General features: G+C 48.6%; 2 protein-coding genes across 3 annotated transcripts in view; both read left to right on the top strand.

The window, feature by feature from the left end:
• Positions 1-8,119, top strand: part of astn1 (astrotactin 1) — a 76,621-nt gene extending 68,502 nt beyond the window's left edge. The window contains exons 18-24 of the mRNA XM_030363331.1: positions 2,603-2,910; positions 3,295-3,428; positions 3,631-3,782; positions 4,379-4,514; positions 5,111-5,211; positions 5,333-5,516; positions 5,791-8,119. Of these exons, the coding sequence (XP_030219191.1) occupies positions 2,603-2,910; positions 3,295-3,428; positions 3,631-3,782; positions 4,379-4,514; positions 5,111-5,211; positions 5,333-5,516; positions 5,791-6,028 (1,253 nt within the window). The 3' untranslated portion in view covers positions 6,029-8,119. The remainder of the gene's footprint in view (positions 1-2,602; positions 2,911-3,294; positions 3,429-3,630; positions 3,783-4,378; positions 4,515-5,110; positions 5,212-5,332; positions 5,517-5,790) is intronic.
• A 766-nt stretch (positions 8,120-8,885) lies between these two features.
• Positions 8,886-21,586, top strand: cop1 (COP1 E3 ubiquitin ligase). Of its 2 annotated transcripts, none has more exons than XM_030363334.1 (20): positions 8,886-9,520; positions 9,627-9,686; positions 10,471-10,568; positions 10,663-10,727; positions 10,847-10,966; positions 11,058-11,126; positions 11,955-12,014; positions 12,112-12,191; positions 12,684-12,756; positions 13,104-13,218; positions 13,508-13,643; positions 13,743-13,886; positions 14,417-14,525; positions 15,214-15,295; positions 16,657-16,773; positions 17,964-18,081; positions 18,601-18,725; positions 19,922-20,082; positions 20,445-20,489; positions 20,707-21,586. In XM_030363334.1, exons 1-20 carry the CDS (start codon positions 9,180-9,182, stop codon positions 20,722-20,724), a joined length of 2,136 nt encoding a protein of 711 aa, XP_030219194.1. In that variant the 5' UTR covers positions 8,886-9,179; the 3' UTR covers positions 20,725-21,586. The 2 variants fall into 2 exon arrangements, with proteins under 2 accessions (XP_030219194.1, XP_030219192.1); XM_030363332.1 differs by having other exon boundaries at positions 12,681-12,756.
• Positions 21,587-21,597: the final 11 nt, after the last annotated feature.

Genomic DNA, 21,597 nt, shown 5'->3' with positions numbered 1-21,597 from the left:
TAAGGAGAGTAAATAGATGGTGAGGCAGCGGGCACTATTCAGACTGAGACCATGAATATTAAACTGTGTGTGTGTGTGTGTGTTTCATGTGTGTTTCCTCTCGTCTCCTATCATGATTTATCTCCAAGACCTATAGCAGTCTGTAGCGCACAGCATGCTAGCACCCAGCTAACGCAGCCTGTAGTGCACAGCATGCTAGTACCCAGCTAACGCAGCCTGTAGCGCACAGCAGGCTTGCTTACATCATGCTAGCGTACCACAGGCTAACGTGCATCCTGCTAGCCTACATAATGCTAGGCTATTCCACATCATTCTAGCCTTCACGGCCGCACACACACACACACACACACACACACACACACACACACACACACACACACACACACACACTGATGTCACATGGAACCACCACCATTACCAAAGGGGGGGGGGGGGGGATGGGGGGGGTCATAAAGTGTTTAGTTAACGAGACGGCTCGTTAGAGGAGTTTGCTCGTTAAGGGCCTTGATTGGCTGCATATTGTCCTGGCTAACAGTTATGGCTTCATAACGTCACGGGTGACCTCACCAAGAGGTCATTCCCCCTAATGACACGCTCACTCTCTCTCCCTCTCCCTCTCTCTCCCGCTCTCTCCCTCACTCTCTCTCTCCCTCACTCTCCCTCTCTCTCCCTCACTCTCTCCTTTGGATTTCATTGTCTTTCTGCTTCATTCCCTGAATAAGGCTGACAGTCTCCTGTAACTTAAACTACATTTTCCATGATCTTCTCCCACAGTTACATGGACGTCCATTGCATTAATTCTGCAACCTAAACCAAGTATTTATTCTAAATGCAGTACTTAGTACTCGAGCACGGAGAGGTTATGAAGTACTTAACCAGGATTCTATAGATGTTATGTAATACTTTACCAGCAGTATGTAGATGTTATGAAGAACTATACCAGGAGCCTGTAGATGTGATAAGGTACTAAGATGATGATAATAAGGAATCAGATCCACTCGTAGCTCTGACGTCGTCTGGATCGTGCAGACATTTCATAATCATATCTGAACACACAAACAGGTGATTTAGTTTGCTTCAGTTCATACTGTATTATCCTCTATGTACTGAATATGATTTAATAATACCCTTTAAGATCAGTAAAGGAGCGCACAGCCCATCCTAGGTCTTAGGGATCCTTCCTACATATGGGTCCTACATGTAGACCATATGAGTGCCTGGTTGAGTGCACAGTGAGGAGGAGGTCATGGAGGCTGTTTAGATGTGATTTACACCTCTAACCTGGAGATCCCAGGGCTGAATCCATCTCTAACACAACCGAGAGCTGCCAGCCTGCAGACTCTGGCTGGTTGGAAATAGCTAATACCTGTCGCCCCCAGCGGTGCCGGGTACATCAAGTTAATGACTCTACTGCTCAGAGGCACCAGGGAGTGAACTACAGACTCTACTGTCCCTATTAGACTCTACTGCTCAGAGGAGAGAGGGAGTGAACTACAGACTACTGTCTCTATTAGACTCTACTGATCAGAGGAGAGAAGTAGTGAATTACAGACTCTACTGTCTCTATTAGACTCTACTGTCTCTAGTTAGACTCTACTGTCTGTAGTTAGACTATACTGTCTCTAGTTAGACTCTACTGTCTCTTGTCACTCTACTGTCTCTAGTTAGACTTTACTGTCTCTAGGTGGACTCTACTGTTTCTAGTTATATAACCAGGCTGCGTTCTGACGGTTTCTATAACCAGGTATTCTGTACTACACTGCGGTAGATCTACCTGTTGCCATGGTTACATGTGCTGGCATCTTTTTCTACAGAAGAAAGATTGGTGAAGATTGCTGTGTGTGTGTGTGGGGGGGGGGGGGGCTGTGGGTGGGTGATGTTATCTCCACCTGACCTCTCTCACTCAAATCTCTCTTCATCAATGTGTCGGAGGATTCACCTCCTCTTCCCTCACCTCCTTCTCCAGGAGTAGAAAGAAGGAGTGACGGGGTAGGGAGCAGGATGAGGAGGTAGGAGGAGGTAGGGAGCAGGAGGAGGAGGTAGGGAGCAGCAGGGGGAGGAGGAGGTAGGAAGCAGGAGGAATGAGGAGCAGCAGGAGCAGGGTGATCTGGTATGTGTTGGGTCCGTATATAAGCGGAGGTCATTGGAGAGTGGAGGTCATCTGACGCTCTGATGGAACCACAGCTCCCCCCAGTGGCCCAGGCTGGTGTCTCCCCTCAGGCTGGTTTCTCCCCCAGTGGCCCAGGCTGGTGTCTCCCCCAGGCTGGTGTCTCCCCCCCATCAAACATATATATGGTACATGTCGGATGTATATAGGCATAGGGGAGGAGGGAGAGGAGAGAGAGGCAAGAGAGAGAGGAGAGAGAGGAGTACGCTCATTAAAAAGAGAACAGAGTAAGAAAGCGATCATTAATGTTTGTCTGCTTCTTCCTCTCCTCCCTCTCCTCTCTCTCCCCCCCCCACCCCTCCAGGTAAAAGGGGGGGGGGGGGGGGAGAAAAGTGATCTTCGATGTTTGTCTGCTTCTAATAATAGCATCTCCCTCTCCATTCCTCTCCTCCCTCGCCTTCTCTCCTCCTCTTCCTCCCCCCCTCCCCCCTCCAGGTAACTCCCCCTCGGAGGAGTCGGAGGAGCGGGACAAGGAGCCGCGGACCCTGACCTACCCGGCCTACATGGCCAGCCTGCTGGACTCGGGGTCCCAGCGCGTTGTGGGCGGGGTCCGCATGGACTGCTCCAGCCAGGGCCAGTGCCCCCCCTCCTGCCACCTCTGTCACATGTCCCCCTCCTCCCCCTCCTCCTCCTCCTCCTCCTCCTCCTCAGCGGGGGGCCGGCAGCAGTCCGAGCCCGTCCTCCTCCAGATCACCCGGGCAACGCCCATCGTGGAGCTGGTGTCCAACAACGAGACCTATCAGGTGAGAGCATGCTGTAGTCCCTCTCCCCTGCAGGAATCCAAGATGAGCATGTTGTTGTCCCGCCCCCAGGCCCTACAGGAAGCCATGATGAGCATGTTGTTGTCCCACCCCCAGGCCCTACAGGAAGCCATGATGAGCATGTTGTTGTCCCGCCCCCAGGCCCTACAGGAAGCCATGATGAGCATGTTGTTGTCCCGCCCCCAGGCCCTACAGGAAGCCATGATGAGCATGTTGTTGTCCCAACCCCAGGCCCTACAGGAAGCCATGATGAGCATGTTGTTGTCCCACCCCCAGGCCCTACAGGAAGCCATGATGAGCATGTTGTTGTCCCACTCCCAGGCCCTACAGGAAGCCATGATGAGCATGTTGTTGTCCCACCCCCAGGCCCTACAGGAAGCCATGATGAGCATGCTGTGGTGCTCGGGGAGAGGTGATGTCATCGATGACTGGTGCCGCTGCGACTCCAGCGCCTTCGGGGCCGACGGCCTGCCCACCTGCGCCCCCCTCCCCCAGCCCAGGTCAGACCACGACCTCTGACCTCTGTTAGAGGCTAGGGTCAACCTTTGACCTCTGATCGTAGTCAGGATTAACCTTTGACCTGTGTTAGTGGTGAGTGGTAGGGTTGACCTTTGACCTGTGTTAGTGGTGAGTGTTAGGGTTGACCTTTGACCTGTGTTAGTGGTAAGTGGTAGGGTTGACCTTTGACCTGTGGTCCTGCAGGCTGAGGCTGTCCCACACCTACGAGCCCAGCAGCTCACTGGTGATCGTGGAGTGGAACCACGCAGAACCGCTGATCGGAGTCCGCATCGTGGACTACCTCATCAGCCAGGAGAAGGTCACGGAGAGGAGCGACCACGGCAAGGTGGAGACCGGTAAGTAGAACCCCTCTGAGACATGGTACGCCCCACGAGAACCCCCTCTGAGACATGGTACGCCCAACGAGAACCCCCTCTGACACATGGTACGCCCTACGAGAACCCCCTCTGAGACATGGAACGCCCAACGAGAACCCCCTCTGAGACATGGTACGCCCAACGAGAACCCCCTCTGAGACATGGTACGCCCTACGAGAACACCCTCTGAGACGTGGAACGCCCAACGAGAACCCCCTCTGAGACATGGTACGCCCAACGAGAACCCCCTCTGAGACATGGTACGCTCCTCGAGAACCCCTCTGAGACATGGTGCGCCCCACAAGAACCCCTCTGAGACATGGTACGCCCCACGAGAACCCCTCTGAGACATGGTACGCCCAACGAGAACCCCCTCCCCTCTGAGGCATGGTACGCCCCACGAGAACCCCCTCTGAAACATGGTACGCTCCACGAGAACCCCCTCTGAGACATGGTACGCCCCTCGAGAACCCCCTCTGAGCTATGGTACGCTCCACGAAAACCACCTTTAATGAGTACTCTGTATTGTACTGAGTACTGAGTACTCTAATGAGTACTGTGTACTGTGTGTCCAGAGTCTGTCCTCAGTCTGGTGGATGACGTCCTGTCGGGGGCTAAGTCGCCGTGTGTGATGCTAGGAGACGTCCCCGACCTCCAGGCCTCCACCCTCAGCCTGATCATCCGCTGCCTGGAGGCCGACACCACCTACATGTAAATACACCACTTACAACGACATACACCACCTACATGTAAATACACCACTTACATCTACATACACCACCTACATGTAGATATACACTCCACCTATACACACCACCTACATGTAGATATACACACCACCTACATGTAGATATACACACCACCTACATGTAGATATATACACCACCTTCTTGTAAATATAAACTATATATATACATCTCTAAATATATACTACATCTATACTATTGCATATCTCTGATTTGGCCAATAGGTGGCTGTATCTTCAAAGATAATTATCCTCCACTCTCCACTCTCGTCTCTGTGTCTGTCTGTCTGTCTGTCTGTCTGCCTGTCTGTCTGTCTGTCTGTCTGTCTGTCTGTCTGTCTGTCTGTCTGTCTGTCTGTCTGTCTGTCTGTCTGTCTGTCTGTCTGTCTCTGTATGTGTCTGTGTGTGTGTGTGGGTGTTTGTGTGTGTGTGGGTGTGGGTGTGTGTGTGTGTGTGTGTGTGTGTGTGGTGTGTGTGTGTGTGTGTGTGTGTGTGTGTGTGTGTGTGTGTGTGTGTGTGTGTGTGTGTGTGTGTGTGTGTGTGTGTGTGTGTGTGTGTGTAGGTTCAGGTTGTGGTCAGTGGACAACACAGGTCGGAGGTCGGGTCCCAGTGAGGTCACCATCAAGACCCCGTGCCCTGCCGTGGACGACGTCAAGGCCCAGGGTGAGACGACTAGAGACTATCCAACCACTAAGACTACCTAACACCCCTTCTTCCTCCTTCTAAAACTGTCCCTGACTATCTAACCCTGACTATCCAACCCTGACTGTCTCACCCTCCCCAGAGATAGCTGATAAGATCTACAACCTGTTCAACGGCTACACCAGCGGTAAGGAGCAGCAGACGGCCTACAACACGCTGATGGAGCAGAGCCCGCCCACGCTGCACCGCGTGCTCTACCACTACAACCAGCGCTACCACGGCTTTGGGGAGTTCACCTGGCGCTGCGAGGACGAGCTCGGGCCCAGGTACTAACCCCGCACCTAACCCTAACCCTATACCTAACCCACACCTAACCCTGCACCTTACCCTAACCCCTCACCTAACCTTATACCTAACCTGCACCTAACCCACACCTAACCCTGCACCTTACCCTAACCCCTCACCTAACCCTAACCCTATACCTAACCCACACTTAACCCCGTACCTAACCCCGCACCAAACCCCGTACCTAACCCTAACTCTATACCTAGCCCCCTACTAAGCCCACACCTTAGCCCTGACCCGCGGCTCTGTCCTCAGGAAGGCCGGTCTGATCCTGTCCCAGCTGGAGCAGCTGTCAGGGTGGTGCCGGGGTCTCCTCCAGGAGCCCCGCATCGGCCTGCGCCGGATGTCCCTCCGCTTCCTGTCCTGCCGCTACAGCGACACCAAGGCCTTCGGCCTCAACTGGGTGGACCTCGGCCAGGACCTCCGCAAGGCCTGCGAGGACCAGACCCTCGCCGTCATGTACAACGACTATGGCGAGGCCAGGGACCTCTGAGAGACCAGAGGCCCCCAGGGACCCCAGGGACCTCTGAGAGACCTGGGCCCCCAGGGACCTCTGAGAGACTGGAGGCCCCCAGGGACCTCTGAGAGACTGGAGGCCCCCAGGGACCTCTGAGAGACTGGAGGCTCCCAGGGACCCCAGAGACCTCTGAGAGACTGGAGGCCCCCAGGGACCTCTGAGAGACCTGGGCCCCCAGGGACCCCAGAGACCTCTGAGAGACCTGGGCCCCCAGGGACCTCTGAGAGACTGGAGGCCCCCAGGGACCCCAGAGACCTCTGAGAGACCTGGGCCCCCAGGGACCTCTGAGAGACTGGAGGCCCCCAGGGACCTCTGACAGACCTGGGCCCCCAGGGACCTCTGAGAGACTGGAGGCTCTATGATTATGAGTCTATCTCTATGATTATGAGTCTATCTCTATGATTATGACTCTATCTCCATGATTATGACTCTATCTCTATGATTATGACTCTATCTCTATAATTATGACTATCTTTATGATTATGACTATCTCTATGATTATGATTCTCAGACCTAATGTACAACGTCATTGTTTTCATAACAGAAACACCATCCAGAGTGACCTTCTGTCTGTCAGGTGTCTGATTGACGGATGAACTGTAAAGTATCTTGAACGAAAATGAGAGAGCAAAGAGGAGGAACGGCTGTAAATAAAACCTTTATGTCTAAAGCATTTAAATGGAAAGATAATAAGGACTGAACCATTTAAATAGGAAGGGAATCAGGACTGAACTGTTTAAATAGGAAGGGAATCAGGACTGAACCATTTTAAATACGAAGATAATCAGGATCTTGTTCTGGTCTCTAAGTGACTGATTCTGGTCTCTGAGTGACTGGTTCTGATTATCTCTGAGTGACTTGTTTTGCTCTCTGAGTGACTGGTTCTGATGGTCTCTGAGTGACTGGTTCTGGTCTCTGAGTGACTGGTTCTGGTCTCTGAGTGACTGGTTATGATTATCTCTGAGTGACTGGTTCTGATGGTCTCTGAGTTACTGGTTCTGGTCTCTGGGTGGCTGGTTCTGATCTCTGGTGAATGTATCCTCATGTATTCATGTCTATAGTCCAATAGTCCCATGTCAATATGAAATAGTGAATTTAGAACAATAACCTGTGGTTACATGCACCTAAAGTCTTCTGAGCTCACCTGCAACGCGCTAACCCAACCAATCAATCACTCGGCTGTAATTAATTAACAGTGACTCCAATAAGTTTATCATTACTGCTATCAATTATTTAACAACATGGCATCAGATGAGACCATTCCCTTGATGTTGTTTTGAATAACTTCACCTCCAGCTCTTCACTTCAGCTGAGGGCCAACTTCAAAAACTGTTCCCAGTCCAGTTCAGTCGATGCAGAAATATAATATACATAAATAGATTTCCTTGAAGTCTTCTGTGAATACTAAAGCAGCCTTGTAGATATTTGTAAAGGTTCATTAAGGCATCCATCCAGTGGTGACTTCTGTAATTAGTCGTACAGCAGTGTTTAGTGAATGTTAGTGGAAGTCTGCACTGTATAATCACAGCTTTGATGATTGTTTCACTGGAAATCTCTTTATTATTCAGATATGTTATTTCATACAAAACCAACCTCCTGCTTATACATCTAACCCCTACCTGCTCCTTAAAAGTATCTAACCCTACCAGCTCCTCAAAGATATCTAACCCCACCTGCTCCATCATGACCTGTCTCTGTAGTGTCTAACCCCTACCTGATCCTTAATGACCTGTCTCTGGACTGTCTAACCCCTACCTGCTCCTTAATGATCCGTCTATGTACTATCTAACCCCTACCTGCTCCTTAATGACCTGGCTCTGTACTTTCTAACCCCTACCTTCTCCTAAGTGACCTGTCTCTATACTGTCTAACCCCTACCTGCTCCGTAATGACCTGTCTCTGGAGTTGATCATTCCAGTAGTTTTGTTAAAGGAAATCAGATGTTTTAGAATATGACCCAGTGGACATGTTTTTACTGTTGCATGCTATATTTTGGCTCTTATATCTGTGAGTATTAACATTTTACACTTGGCTCTTTCAAAGAATAATAAAAAGCTATAAAACGTGTCTTGTGTTTATGAAGAAGATATCATATGTTGTACCATTATTGAATTCGTCAACATATCGAATCAAGGGTCAACATATGGCAGAGAAGTGATCAGCACATCAATAAATAATGACCAATCAATTTTATCTACAGTTTGATACCTGAACTGTAAGAGGTATGATTCTTTCATGAGATTTCTGAATATTTTGTCATCATGTTTCCATGCTTCAGAAGGAGAGTGTGGACTCATGGATTCATCTTGATCTTAACATTCTCAACTACAAATTCTGTATAAAATACTTCAACATTCAACACTGCTTTCAGAATGAAAGATTGGATTAGGGTTAGTGAGGAAAGAAAGAAGAGACTATCCTAACTGAATATGCTCTAATATTAATATTATTAAAGTATTTAAACTCACAGCCTTTCATACACTTGGTGGTGCTATCGATAGAGGTAGGCTTCAACACCTTGAAGAGATACTGTCTTATTGACTTTGATCCGTGTTTGACTTCGTTCAATGTCTCCTCTGGCCCCGAAACACAGAAAAGATTAATATAAAGACCTCCTTCTCCTCCTCGTTTCTCCTCCTCATTCTAACCCTACCCGCTAGAGGCCTCTGATCCCCGGCTCAGGGCGGAGTAGCACCGGCCTTCTGGCCGCTAGAGGCCGCTGGTTCCCGGCTCAGGGCGGAGGAGCACCGGCCTCCTGGCCGCTAGAGGCCGCTGATCCCCGGCTCAGGGCGGAGGAGCACCGACCTCCTGGCCGCTAGAGGCCGCTGGTTCCCGGCAGCAGAGCAAAGTAGCACCGGGGACTCGGAGCTTCAGTAGCTAGCCGCTAATCCCTTGAAACGCAGCAGGAATATTTGTTCTGTTCACTCGTTTCACACTTCGTTTCGTTTAGCATTGAATAATTAACGTGTTGTCGACAGCAGCTGCGGTACCAACCCCCCAACCGGTCTGTGTCCCGGGACCCGGACTGCGAGGACCAGGACTTTCAGGACCAGGCTACTAACCCACCCCCCCCGGTCCGGATGGTCTGAGCTCCGTCCCGGTGGATGTGTTCTGTCCGTGGTGAGTCATGTCAAACAGCCGGGCCCAGCAGCTGGCCGGCGGGGCCAGCTCCTCCGGGACCCCAAACACCAATGGGAGCTCGGCAGGGAATGTGGTGCCTTCCCGGGCGCTGACAGCAGCCGGTGAGGGGTCCATGTCCGCCGTTGAGGGTCCCCTGTCCTCCGGCGAGGGGCCCCTGTCGGTGCCCGTCCTGGCCGCCGTGCAGCAGGCTTCCCGGAGTGGCCTGGCTTCCCTGAGCCGGCCGACCTCCTCGTCCTCCGGCTCGGGTAAGAAGAGGTCTCTGCAGCCGGCGCCGCTCTACCCCGGCCTGCTCCACTCGTACGAGGACAAAAGCAACGACTTTGTTTGGTGAGATTTCTCCTTTTCCTCATCAAACTTGTGTTTGTATATCAGAGGAGAAGTCAACCAAACCAGTTCATCCCGTAATATACTGGTTCTTATCTCTGGTTTCCAGCCCCATCTGCTTCGAGATGATCGAGGAGGCACATATGACCAAATGCGGTCACAGCTTTTGGTGAGTTGAGCTAATCCCTGACTAATGGAGACCCCTGACTGTTGGTATTCATGGTTAAATTATAGCAGCTATGTGTTACAGTGTTTGTCATAATGCTGGCAGCTCTTTGTGATTAAGATGCGAGTGACAAGTAATGACATGCCCTGTAACCTGATTGCTCGAAATCTACAGGAAGCTTCAGAAAGACACCTCCCATTTCCTCTGAATCTTCAGATGGGATTGACTTTGCTGTCAATAACTGTAGTTGTTGTGTGTGCATGCATACACACACATGCCCAAACACATGTGCACACCCACACACACATGTGCACACACGCATGTATGCACACATATGCACGCCCACATATACACACCCACATGCACGCAGATACACAAGTGTGCTCACACGCATATTCACCCGCATACAGATGATAGACCCCTACCGCCTCACAGGCCGCTAAATAAAGTAGAAAGTAAAAGAATAAGTAATCCCTCTAATGTGCAGGGCAGGAGTACTTCCTGCTGGTGTGTAGTTCTTGAATCAGTACTTTCTGCTGGTGTGTAGTTCTTGAATCAGTACTTTCTGCTGGTCTGTAATTCTTGAATCAGTACTTTCTGCTGGGTCTGTAGATCTTGAATCAGTACTTTCTGCTGGTCTGTAGTTCTTGAATCAGTACTTTTTGCTGGACTGTAGTTCTTGAATCAGTACTTCCTGCTGGACTGTAGATCTTGAATCAGTACTTCCTGCTGGTGTGTAGTTCTTGAAACAGTACTTCCTGCTGACCATGTTCCTCTTCCTCTGCAGCTTCAAGTGCATCCGACAGAGTCTAGAGGACAGCAACCGCTGCCCCAAGTGTAACTACATCGTGGACAACGTGGACCAGCTCTACCCCAACTTCCTCGGTACGTCACTGAACTACATCTCCCATGATGCTTTGCGTGTCCTGTTCTCCTGATGGTGGTTGATGCTGGGTCTGACGCCTTGTTCGTGTTCCAGTGAATGAACTCATCCTGAAGCAGAAGCAGCGGTCAGAGGAGAAGAGGCTGAAGTTGGACCATCCTGTGAGTATTGGTTTTCCCTCTCATGTTGTCCCCCTGGGGGGCTAGTCGTCTGTCTCTGGGAGGCCGGGCGTCTGTCTCTGGTCCTGCTGGGGGGTCTCTAACGGGGTCTCCTGTCCCAGAACGGGTCCCGGTGGCAGGTGTTCCAGGACGTCCTGAGCCCCGAGCAGGAGAACATGGACCTGGCCAACATCAACCTGATGCTGGAGCTGCTAGTGCAGAAGAAGAAGCAGCTGGAGGCGGTGAGACTGGAACCGCTTACCAGTGACTAAACCATTGAGCTAAGCCTGTATCAGTACTACAGCCGTGTGTGTGTGTATGTGTGTTCTCCAGGAGTCCCAGGCCGCCCAGAGACAGATCCTGATGGAGTTCCTTAAGGAAGCGAGACGCAACAAGAGAGAGGTGAGACATCAGGCCTGCTCCATCTACAACCCCCAGAACGTCTCCCCCTGACCATTATGGCGCCTTTCCACCAGAGGGTTTCGGTTCGGTTCGCAAAGGTGCGGCACGGATCGCTTTTCCACCGCAAAAAGTGGGCGTGACCAGGACTGAGCCGTACTCGTCTCGCAGTACTCCTCCGTTGGGGTACTGAGACGCCTGAAAGGGTGCCGGCAAGTTCGAGCTACACGCCCTCCGTATATCGGTCGACAGAATCCTCACTTCCGGGCGACATGGAGATAAAAACCAACAAACAGTACCCACGATGTATTATTCTGTCGCGCAAAACTTTAACTTGGGCGAACAAGGAGGTGGAGACGTTCCTCTGCATTCTTGGAGAGGAAGACGTGCAGAGGGAGCTTGATGAAGCAGTTTTTATTGTTTTTATTTTATTGTTGATATTGAGCGGGGTACACTGGGTCGCGCTAGTATGATGTCACAATGTTTACATAGCTGCCGCGGTGTTCGACATCCAGCCTACCACAAGCGTACTGTTGGCGGTGGAAACCCGACCTCAGCTGACGTTGGCTATTCCGCCCCCTCACTACCGGACTGAGGCGAACCGAATCGAACTGCACCCTCCGGTGGAAATGCGCCATTAGGGCGACCAGCCAATGGAACGGGACTATTAGGGCGACCGGCCAATGGAACGGGATCGTTATAAAGCTACTTCAGGGGCCCCTAAACCAACACCAGCGTTCCAAGGAGCCCCCTCCATCAGGGCTTCTAAACCTGTATGAGTGCCCTGCTGCATCATGGGAGGCTGTGACCTCATGTCTGCTCCCTCCTCAGCAACTGGAGCAGCTGCAGAAGGAACTCAACTTCCTGGAGGACGACATCAAGCGCGTCGAGGTACTTCCTGTTTGTATCATGATAATATTCATGAGGTATGGTACCGTGTGACTCGTCTCCTCATCTCCTCACCTCCTCACCTCCTCACCTCCTCCAGGACATGAGCGGACACCACTCCCCACTGATGGAGGCCGAGTGCACCGTGCCCAACGTGGAGGCTCCGTCCCCGGCCCTCAGGTACACCTCCACCTGTAGACCACTAGCTCCGTCCCCGGCCCTCAGGTACACCTCCACCTTTAGACACTAGCTCCGTCAGCGGCCCTCAGGTACACCTCCACCTGTAGACACTAGCTCCGTCAGCGGCCCTCAGGTACACCTCCACCTGTAGACACTAGCTCCGTCAGCGGCCCTCAGGTACACCTCCACCTGTAGACACTAGCTCCGTCAGCGGCCCTCAGGTACACCTCCACCTGTAGACACTAGCTCCGTCCCCGGCTCTCAGGTATAATGGGCGATCATTTCGATTTCTATCATGCTGGTTTTACTGGGAAAAAGGGGAAAGAATGAATGGCAAAACTGTATTTATTTTCCTAACATTTATTGATGATGCTAGGTTCTAACTCATTAAAAGGTATCATGTCCCAGCAGCAGTCCGGTGTATTAACGTGTGTATTAAGGTGTGTATTAACGTGTATTTAGGTGTGTAATATCACGTTTGTTGTCCAGCAGCAGCAGCAGTCTGGTGGAGCCCCCAGACTACAGCCAGACCCCCGGCTTCATCGGAGCAGCTCCAGGCAGTCAGGTGACCAGGCTGTATAATAATATATAAACCAGAATCAGAAGCCATCATCATGGTTAACGAGCTGTAGTTATACAGGGATATGTGATATGTGTGGAAAGGTTCTTTATTGTCCAGTTATGATCTATTAAGATCTATTGATGTTGATCTAAGAATACTGTTTATAGATGAGCGATCTAGTTATGATATTTGAGTGATCTAGTTATGATGTATGTACGATCTAGTTATGGTATATTAATGATCCAGTCATGTTGTATGTACGATCGAGTAATGATATATTATTGATCTAGTTATGATTTTAGTTACAATCTATTGAGGATAAATTCCTGATTTCCTGATGTGTGTTGCAGGGTAAAAGACAGCCATGGTACAACAGCACTCTGGCCTCCAGAAGAAAGAGACTCACGGCTCATTTTGAGGATCTGGAACAGTGCTACTTCTCAAACAAGATGTCTCGCATCTCAGGTAGAATCACAGCCAGCCTAATGCCGGCTTCACTCCAGATCTATAGCCTAATGCCTGCTTATTCTGTATCTATAGTATACATCTCATCTCTCTTATTATGGGGCTTGTTTTAAGTCGAGAGGAGGAGGAGGAGCTCTGGCTAGTGTGTGTGTCTGTGTGTGTGTGTGTGTGTGTGGCTCTCTCTGGGTCTTGGTCAGGATGCCCGGACACCTCGTATCACAACGGTGCTCAATTCATAGACACTTTGGCTCATCCTAACGCTCACACAAAACAATGGTTTGGTGTGTAGACGAGGGGCGGAGCCTGGGCCAGCTGGACGACTTCATGGAGTGCCTTTCTAAGTTCACCCGCTACAACTCGGTCCGCCCCCTCGCCACCCTGTCCTACGCAAGCGACCTCTACAACGGCTCCAGCATCGTCTCCAGGTAGCCGCCTCAATGACCGCTCATCTCTTTGTATTAGTTTTGGGTTTGACCTCTGACCTCTCTGTTCATCTTGAGTTTGACCTCTGACCTCTCTGTTAGTATCGAGTTTGACAGAGACTGCGACTACTTTGCGATTGCCGGTGTCACTAAGAAGATCAAGGTGTTTGAGTACGGCATGGTGATCCAGGACGCGGTGGACATCCACTACCCGGTCAACGAGATGACCTGCAACTCCAAGATCAGGTAACCACCTCTTCCACTACAGCTCCACTACAGCTCCGCTATAGCTCCGCTATAGCTCCACTATAGCTCCACTACAGCTCCACTACAGCTCCACTATAGCTCCACTACAGCTCTACTATAGCTCTAGTATAATTCTACTACAGCTCCACTATAGCTCCACTAGAGCTCTACTACAGCTCTACTTTAGCTCTATCATAGCTCTACTACTATTCGTATGTAGCTCCACTAGAGCTCCGCTATAGCTCCGCTATAGCTCCACTATAGCTCTACTACTGCTCGTCTGTAGCTCTACTACAGCTCTACTACAGCTCCGCTGTAGCTCTACTATAACTACTATAGCTCTACTACAGCTCGACTGCAGCTCCAGTTCGTTTAATTATGTGTTTGCAATGTTTAATATATAGTTTAATATTGTGTTTAATGTCTAATATATAGTTTAATAATACCGTTTATAATGTTTAATATATAGTGGGGAAAAAAATATTGATGGTGTCTAATATAAAGTTGAATAATGTGTTTGTAATGTGTAGCTGTATCAGCTGGAGTAGCTACCACAAGAACCTGCTAGCTAGCAGTGACTACGAGGGAACCGTCATTCTGTGGGACGGGTTCACCGGCCAGCGATCCAAAGTCTACCAGGTACCGGACTATACTAGGAAATCTGTCTAGAGTTAGTCTACCAGGTACCGGACTATACTAGAACATCTGTCTAGAGTTAGTCTACCAGGTACCGGACTATTCTAGAACATCTAATCTAGAGTTAGTCTACCAGGTACCGGACTATTCTAGAACATCTAATCTAGAGTTATTCTACCAGGTACCGGACTATACGAGATCACCTAGTCTAGATTAGTCTACCATTTACCAGACTATACTAGAACATGTAATCTAGAGTTAGTCTACCAGGTACCAGACTACACTAGAACATATAGTCTAGATTAGTCTACCATTTACCTGACCATACTAACATGTAATCTAGAGTTAGTCTACCAGGTACCAGACTACACTAGAACATATAGTCTAGATTAGTCTACCATTTACCTGACCATACTAACATGTAATCTACAGTTAGTCTACTAGGTAGCAGACTACACTAGAACATCTAGTCTAGATTAGTCTACCATTTACCAGACCATACTAACATGTAATCTAGAGTTAGTCTACCAGGTAGCAGACTACACTAGAACATATAGTCTAGAGTTGGTCTACCAGGTACCGCACTATACTAGGACATCTAGTCTAGAGTTACCTGTAGTCTAGGATTATCCGATTATATCTAATGTATCTATACTGCTGAGAGGCATGTGTTAACATGTTGTGTTTCCAGGAACATGAAAAGCGATGCTGGAGTGTTGACTTCAACCTGATGGATCCTAAACTGCTGGCATCCGGCTCTGATGACGCCAAAGGTTAGTATGACTTCATGTTCTGTTCCATGGTTTACGTTGTGCAACAGTGAAGTTGTGTTGTGTTAGTGAAGTCTTGTTTTGTTGTGTTACAGTGAAGTCTAGATGTGTTACAGTGAAGTCTTGTTGTGTTACAGTGAAGCTGTGTTGTTGTTACAGTGACGTTTTGTTACAGTGAAGCTTTGATTGTATAAAGCAAAGTTGTGTTACAGGGAAGCTGTGTTACAATATTAGAGAGAAGTTGTGTTACAGAGAAGTTGTGTAACATTGCAGCTGGGTTGTTATGTTGTGTTAGAGTGAAGCTGTGTTTTGTAAAGGCCCATTCACACCCTACGGTAAATACGGATACGGACCGTTTCGTCCGGTCCCGGAGGTGTTTCGTCCGTCAATGGGTCCGTCGCCTCTGAGCTCACGAATCCGGAGTGCTCCGCGAGAACCGGAGCAATACCAGCGGAAACCGAGGCGGCAGTATAGTCAGAAGACAGACCATTCGCGAAAATAGATAGAGTAGTATAATATCTGATATGTATCTATATTGTATTTCAGGTTTTATACTTGTATCATACTATATACCTGACCTTTTTATTTTATTGTTCCCCTGCTTTGGCAATGAGTTGTAACTGGTCATTTAACAACATTTTGAGGAGATAATCTGCGGGTTGGTGAGGGGTGTCACATGCCACCGCCGCCTAGGCCTACACATTTTGCACTTTTTTTGGCCAATTTCGGATGACACAAAACAAAATCATCTCTCCAGATGTCATGTTTGCGATTGTCTATGCCGTTAATTTGTGAAACGACAGTCACTGCCCTCTAGAGGATGTATTGTGTAACATCCATAACAACGCTCAAACCGGACGGAGGTATACTATGGAGGGTAGTCCCGGAGGCAACGCTTGGTACGGACCGACGCATTTCGTCCGGATCCGGAAGTATGAATCGGCCTTTAGAGTGGAGCTGTGTTGTGTTACAGTGCAGCTGTGTTCTTGTGTGACAGTGAAGATGTGTTATGTTGTCCTACAGTGACGGTGTGTTGTTGTGTTGTGTTACATTTAAGCTGTGTTGTGTTACATGGAAGTTGTGTTGTGTTACAGTGAAGCTGTGTTGCTGTGTTACAGTGAAGTTGTGTTATTGTGTTACAGTAAAGCTGTGTTGTGTTATAGTGAAGCTTTGTTGTGTTGTGTTGTAGTGAAGTTGTGTTGTGTTATATTGTGTTACATTGAACCTGTGTTATTGTGTTACTTTAAAGCTGTGTTGTGTTATAGTGAAGTTGTGTTACAGTGAAGTTGTATTGTGTTACAGTGAAGCTGTGTTGTGTTATATTGTGTTACAGTGAAGTTGTGTTGTGTTATATTGTGTTACAGTGAAGCTGTGGTCCACTAACCTCGACAACTCGGTGGCGAGCATCGAGGCGAAGGCCAACGTCTGCTGCGTAAAGTTCAGTCCGACCTCCCGATACCACCTTGCCTTCGGCTGCGCAGGTAACTAGTAATGTTAATACCTCCTCACCTTTGGCTGCGTAGTTAACTAGTACTGGTTAACTTTATACCAGTTACCTATACTATACCAGCTTCCCTCCGGCTGCGCAGGTAACTAGTAATGTTAATACCTCCTCACCTTTGGCTGCGTAGTTAACTAGTACTGGTTAACTTTATACCAGTTACCTATACTATACCAGCTCGCCTTCGGCTGCGCAGGTAACTAGTAGTTAACTAGATACCAGCTAATTAGTGATTAACTATATAGCAGCTAGTAACAATGTACCACCTCACCTTAGGCTTTGCACGCATAACGAGTGGTTCATTATATACCAGCTAACTAGTGGTTATCTATATACCAGCTAACTAGTGGTTAACTATATACCAGCTAACAAGTGGTTAACTATATTACTATAGACCAGCTAACTAGTAGTTAACTATTACTATACAACTATATACCACCTGGTTTTCGGTTACATTATTGTTGTCTAGACCAGTCTTTATTTATTCAACACAAAGCATGTTTTTGATAGTACTGAATGTTTGTTTTATTCTGATAATTTTACTTGTAACATTGAATCTAGTTGAAAGGCTAACGTGCATTGAGTTTGTTTTACTGATGAGAGGAAATAAAAACAACATGTTAACTCTGGCTAAATGCATTTATTTGGTCTCATTTATAAAGTATTTAATGTGTTTATTATGCTTTCAATAACAAGTGCATAAAACAAAGTTGTGATTTATCTCTTCAAAATGGCTGGTTTAAGTTCATATATAAGGGGACGCGGAATTGGCAGTAAAAACGTTCACTAAACTGACACGCTCTCTACCAGTCGCTCTCCTCGCTCGTCCACTCAATCGCTGACGTTCCACACACACACACACACACACACACACACACACACACACACACACACACACACACACACACACACACACACACACACACACACACACACACACACACACACTCACTCTCAAGTTCTGATAAATAAAATGTATAAATGCAACTTAAGCTATGAAACTCAAAGTCCTTTGAACAAAAACACAATAAACCTCCCCCAAAAAACATATCTGCCAATGCCTAACGTCCGCCGATAATATCGGCCCGCCGATAATTCGGTCGGGATCTAGTGTGTGCGTGTTCCAGACCCTTGTCTCCATGACTGTGTGTGTGTGTGTGTGTGTTCCAGACCACTGCGTCCACTACTACGACCTGAGGAACACTAAACAGCCCATCATGGTGTTTAAGGGCCACAGGAAGGCCGTTTCCTACGCCAAGTTCGTCAACGGGGAGGAGATCGTCTCCGCGTGAGTAGCTGACCTCCTCCTCCCGGACACTAGGTGTTCACTCCCCTCCTCCTCACTAGTTCTTCACTCTCCTCCTCCTCCTCCTCCTCCTCCTCCTCCTCCTCCTCCTCCTCCTCCTCCTCCTCCTCCTCCTCCTCCTCACTAGGTGTTCCCTCCTCTTCCTCCTCCTCCTCCTCCTCACTAGGTGTTCCCTCCTCCTCCTCCTCCTCCTCCTCCTCCTCCTCACTAGGTGTTCCCTCCTCCTCCTCCTCCTCCTCCTCCTCCTCACTAGGTGTTCCCTCCTCCTCCTCCTCCTCCTCCTCCTCCTCCTCCTCCTCCTCCTCCTCCTCCTCCTCCTCCTCCTCACTAGGTGTTCCCTCCCCCTCCTCCTCCTCCTTCTTCTCCTCCTCACTAGGTGTTCACTGGTCTGGTGCAGTGACACTCAGACTTCCTCAAAACTGTGGAACGTCAACAAGCCTCACTGTATGAACTAGTAGTGGTTAACTAGCAGTGGTTAACTAGCAGTGGTTATGTCTGCAGGTCTACAGACAGCCAGCTGAAGCTGTGGAACGTCAACAAGCCTCACTGCCTCCGCTCCTTCAAAGGTCACATCAACGAGAAGAACTTTGTGGGCCTCGCCTCCAATGGAGACTACGTAGCCTGTGGTAGGACTACTACACCTTAATAACTACACCTTTACTACTACTACACTTTAATAACTACACCATTACTGCTCCAACTTTAGTAATACGTAGACTGTGGTAGTACTACTACACCTTTACTGCTACACCTTTATTAATACGTAGTTTGTGGTAGGACTCCTACATTTTTACTACTACTACTACACCTTTATTACTACACCTGTACTACTGCTACACCTTTATTACAACGTAGCCTGTGTTAGGACTGCTCCCTTTTTTACTACACCTTTTCTACTAATACTGCATCTTTAGTGCTACTACACCTTCACTACTACAACACCTTTATTACTACATAGCCTGTTGAAGTACTACTCCACCTTTACTACTACGTATGCTGCAGTAGGACTATAGCACCTTTACTACTGCACCTTTACTACTACACCTTTTACTACTACACTACACAAAAAGTACACAAAAGTAGAGCCCGACCGATATAGGATTTTTAAGACCGATACGAATATTTCGTGATTTAAAAATCTGATAGGCCGTTTCTGGATTTTTTATATATATATATATATAAAAAATCCAGAAACTCGCAACAAATCAAACAGATTTCCCTAACATTGGTTATTTGTAGTTATCCTTTAAATCCTTTTCACTCTCAGCTAACACATAACAGCAAAACTGGATATGGTAGCCCTGAATTAAGTCATGCTTATCGACTTTAGAGAATTGATGGGGATGTTCTTTTAATTGTTATTCAAGCAATGTATGTCTCGTGACAGTTGCCAACTTACCATGAACACTTTTGCACACATGAACAACACCGATGCTCTCCGTCGATCTCCGTCATTCACTCTGCCTAACTCTGGCTTTTTTTTTTTTGATTCATTTATCGGCCATTATAAATGCCGATACCGAATAGTTAGAAAAATGCCTAATATCGGCCTGACAATATATCGGTCGGGCTCTACACGAAAGCACACCTTTTCTCTGAGGCCTATGGCCCCTAACTCAGGACCCCACCCAGCGCCTTGCGCATTTTGCACTCACTCACTTGCCCACACATACACCCTCACCTCCCACTCTAGTGAAGCGACCTTGAGTATCCTGAAAGGCGCTATATATAATAGATTTTTATTATTATTATTATTCTTTAACGTTCTCCAGGGAGCGAGAACAAGCCTGTCTGCTGTAAGGTTCTCTGTTCTGTTCCCCAGGGAGCGAGAACAACTCTCTGTACCTGTACTATAAGGGTCTGTCCAAGACGCTGCTGACCTTCAAGTTCGACACGGTGAAGAGCGTTCTGGACAAGGAGCGCAAAGACGACGACACCAACGAGTTTGTCAGCGCGGTCTGCTGGAGGGCCCTGCCGGACGGGGTAACTACACCCAAACCACACCTACTCCCCAACTACACCCAAACTACTCCTACACCCAAATTACACCTACTCCTTGGCTACACCCAAAATACACCTACTCGCTAACTACACGCAAACCACCTACTCCCTGGCTTCACCCAAACTACTCCTACACCCAAACTACACCTACTCCCCAACTACACCCAAACTACTCCTACACCCTAACTACACCCAAGCTACACCTACTCCCTAACTAAATCCTACCTACACCCTGACCACACCCTACAGCCACCCTAACCACACCTGAGGATGGCTGAGTCTGTTATGTTTTTTCATTCTATTTGAAAGCTCAAACATCAAATATAATAATCGTATTCCTTCAGGAATCAAACGTGCTGATTGCTGCCAACAGTCAAGGAACCATCAAAGTGAGTTACTGTGTGTACTGTGTTGGTTTGTAGTGTGTTACTGTTTGGTGTGTAGTGTGTTGGTGTTTACTGTTTGATGTGTAGTGTGTACTGTGTTGGTGTTCAGTGTGTTGGTGCTGATTTTTTTTGCGTTTGACGTGTTGTGTTGTTGTGTTTTAGCGTGTTTGTATTTATTGTGTGTTGTGTTGATGTGTGGTTGTGGTCCTCCTCTCTTCAGGTACTGGAGCTGGTCTGAGGGGTTCCATCACAGCGGACAGTAGACCTCCACCCACTAGGAGGTGGAGGTGGTGTTCTTCTCCGAAGAGGTGGTGGTGTTCCTCCACCACTAGGAGGAGGAGGAGGTGGTGTTCCTCCATCCACTAGGAGGAGCTGGTGGTGGCCTTTCTCCTGCTAACGGTTGAGGAGCAGGTGGAGGTGATCGGGACGTGAAGCACAAAGACCTCCAGCCCTTTAACGACGACCACACCTGGACGAACGCCCTCATCCACCTGCAGCCAATGAACCACCACCACCCCTTTACTGCGACCACGCAGTCCTCCACCTGGAGCCCCGAACCACCACCACCCCTTTACTGAGACCACGCCCTCCTCCAGCTGCAGGCCCTGACTCAAACTACAGTGAACTACAGTAAAGCAGTACCACTCCACAGTTCTCTAGTACTCTCACTATTCCAACATACAATCACAAAGAAACTCTGAAATGAAAGAGGAATCCTTAGAAAGCTTCTGTTGGTGTTTGTAATAAATGTCAGTGATCACATGACCTCCTGATGGTCAGAGCGGTGCTCCTCCTCTCGCTCTGCGTTGTGAAGCACAGGTTGGTAGAAGAGGCCGTCTAGGACACAGTCTGTATCTACGGTGTACACAAGACCTCTTTCAGGTCCTTTGACACATCACAGGTTCACCCATCAAAAATGAAGCTGTTCAGACGATGGAGCCCAGAATACCATCACCCTCTGCTGGTCCACCAGGCTGCTGTGTTCAGACTAACCCCCCCCCCCCCATGGACAGTATGTAGTATGGCAAACAGCCGTATTTTATCTGAAATGCCAATGAGGCGTTTGCTTTTGTATACCAAAATAAATTATTAAGAAAGTACTGTGTGTTTT

The sequence above is a fragment of the Gadus morhua genome, chromosome 8 (genome assembly GCF_902167405.1).
Source record: "Gadus morhua chromosome 8, gadMor3.0, whole genome shotgun sequence".
NCBI lineage: Eukaryota > Metazoa > Chordata > Actinopteri > Gadiformes > Gadidae > Gadus > Gadus morhua.
Note: the sequence above shows the minus strand (reverse complement) of the source record. Positions and strands in the feature narration are given on the sequence as shown.

Coding starts and splice junctions, on each gene's coding strand:
- cop1 (XM_030363332.1), top strand. CDS start 9,180: ATGTCAAACAGCCGGGCCCAGCAGCTGGCCGGCGGGGCCAGCTCCTCC. Junction 9,687..10,470: donor AAATGCGGTCACAGCTTTTG/GTGAGTTGAGCT, acceptor CTTCCTCTGCAG/CTTCAAGTGCATCCGACAGA. Junction 15,296..16,656: donor CGGCTCTGATGACGCCAAAG/GTTAGTATGACT, acceptor ATTGTGTTACAG/TGAAGCTGTGGTCCACTAAC.